We start from the raw sequence: 2,405 nt of genomic DNA, 5'->3' as shown, positions 1-2,405 counted from the left end.
ATTTTTGATCATGGCTTATCGATGTGAATTATTTATAGAATCCCTTGTGTGCAACTTGTATTGTTGTAGCAATGTAACATCCAAACATGTTACTCGCTCTCTGAGTATTAATGTCAGTTGTAAAAATGGAATAACAACGCTTTGCTACATGTGTATGCATTTTGAGTAAAATCAAATGTTTCTTTCGTTTCTGAAAAATGATATAATTGGTAGAGTCCATGCTGAATTAGATCATATTTGGTACAATACAGAAGTCTGAGAACAATACAGCCCAACATGACTTTTGATTTATGTCCAAACTCCATTTTGCATTCATCCACGTTTGTTTCAACAGCAACACTTGTAGCACTAACTACGATATTCGTATTGAATTTTCGTTTTAAACTCAGGCGTGAATTTGTATGTCTATGGTAAATTTTTGGTAAATTGTTTGCATTCATTTTGTATATTTATCTCATAACGACAATATTACCTTGTGCCTCATGGATATTGTTTCCCAGATTTGGTAATATCTGATGCCCTAATATTTTGTATTATGTTTGCATGTTGCCGTTGTTTGAAAAGTTCACTGATTCTTCGTATGCAACGGTGGCAACGTGTTGCGTTTAGCACCATTTTATCGTTCCTTACTTTCTAACGACTTGTAGCCAAGATATTGCTCAGTGTTTTTCATGACTTAATCGATGTTTTTCGCTTTGTTGTATAAGTGTATTGTACATGTTTTGTGCTGTACAGTACCATATGTTTCTACAGATTTCATGATCTTCTAAACGTCACCCTCACACGCAACCATCTCTGAATTTATCCATTTTTCAGTTAGTTCTAAATATGAACTTTCTCTTTCGTTTCACAAAGCTTGTGTAACAATCGATAATTAACAAAATCCATCTTTAAACAACTTTACAGTATCAAAACTCTTCTTCAGCGTCATCAGCTTTGTTTCAAATTAAACACATTTTTGTTCTTTCATTTTTTCTCTGCTTATGATCTTTCAGATTGCATTTATCTTATATTTACAAACTGGCAAGTAGCTGCATCATTAGGTTTTACTGGATCGTCAGATCTGTGTTTGTTATTCATACCAAACTGACACTTTAATGATTGCGTTATGGTTGCTTATTCCTTTCTTGTCTGTCCTGCAGTGATTTAAGACCTATTTAACTGAGACCTAATGATTACAAAGGTTATTACAGGCAGTTTTGTTCTGTTTAATTGGTCGCTTTCGTTTACTGACGTCCGGGTTTGTACAAATTCCTTAATTCTTTCCTGAATTCCGAATCACAAAATCCATAAATGAGAGGATTTGCCACATTGTTCATGAAGAAGGAATACAAAAATACAACGTACGTCACGTACCCTGTATTTGTCATGCTTGACACAAAATCCCGTTTCAGAAACGTTATAACATGAAGAAAAATATGTGGAAAGTAACTTATGAAAAATACAACAGATATGACGAATAACATGTACGTTGTCCTGAGCAGGCGTCGGTACTTTCTCTGTGCGCATTTCCCTAGAGAATCTAACTTTCGTGAATATCTCAGAGTGTTTCGGTATCTGTGCCTTGTCTTCATCTTGTTGATGGTCGAAACTGAAAATGCCATGGTAAGGGAATCACTTATGGAATTAATATTTTCCTTTAATCCATTTTCTTTCTCTGAACATGGTGGCGTAGGTTTTTCAGATGATGTAACATTGTCACCAGAAAGTGAATCATTAATGTCTTTAAAGATCGATTTATCGTCATTCACAACTGCTTTTACTCGCTTTAGGGGTTCAAGAACAGTAACATATCCTTCGACTTTTCCTGTCTTATGTGCGTTTCGTTCCCTCGCGTATTTTCCATGGTTATACATCTTCCTTCCGATCAAAGAATAAAGTGCAGTTAGAACAAAAAACAAAGCGAGCATCAGTGCGAAGAGCATAATATTGAAATATGCTTGGTATGATGTGTCCTTGTACTTGTCATCTGTTTGGCAGCTGACGCCAGTTACATTTCCGTAACCAGTTTCTGCCGTGCTGTAACCATATAACACTGGCGCAGGCCAGGATATAGCAAGAGCCATTGCTAGAGAGATACAACATGACAGGCGTGCCACAGATAGGGACATCTGCTTCCGCCCAGGTAGACAAATCTTACGGTATCGGTCAATGGCGATAGCTGTCAGTATAAAAACGGAACTTGAGCACATGAAATAGTTCACAAAACGCAGAACCTTACATATTAATACCGCGTAGAAAATAAGGGAATACCTGAAGTCGAAAATGACAAAAGGCATGCCAATTGAGCAAGTGATGAAATCAACAGAAGACAATACAATAATGAAAACACGGTGATTACTTGCTTTAATTTTTAAAATATATACGTAAAGTACAAGACCGTTACCAATAACACCAATAAACAT

The 2,405-nt window shown here is 36.1% G+C and overlaps 1 protein-coding gene across 1 annotated transcript; it reads right to left on the bottom strand.

Annotated features, from left to right (window-relative positions):
* Positions 1-1,226: 1,226 nt before the first annotated feature.
* Positions 1,227-2,192, bottom strand: LOC149783290 (uncharacterized). The gene has a single exon (XM_089933361.1). It carries the CDS (start codon positions 2,190-2,192, stop codon positions 1,227-1,229), a length of 966 nt encoding a protein of 321 aa, XP_089789487.1.
* Positions 2,193-2,405: the final 213 nt, after the last annotated feature.

This window comes from Sinohyriopsis cumingii, chromosome 14 (assembly GCF_028554795.1).
Source record: "Sinohyriopsis cumingii isolate HCF-2022 chromosome 14, ASM2855479v2, whole genome shotgun sequence".
Lineage (NCBI taxonomy): Eukaryota > Metazoa > Mollusca > Bivalvia > Unionida > Unionidae > Sinohyriopsis > Sinohyriopsis cumingii.
The sequence above is the reverse complement of the archived record's forward strand: the minus strand, read 5'-3'. Positions and strand labels throughout refer to the sequence as shown.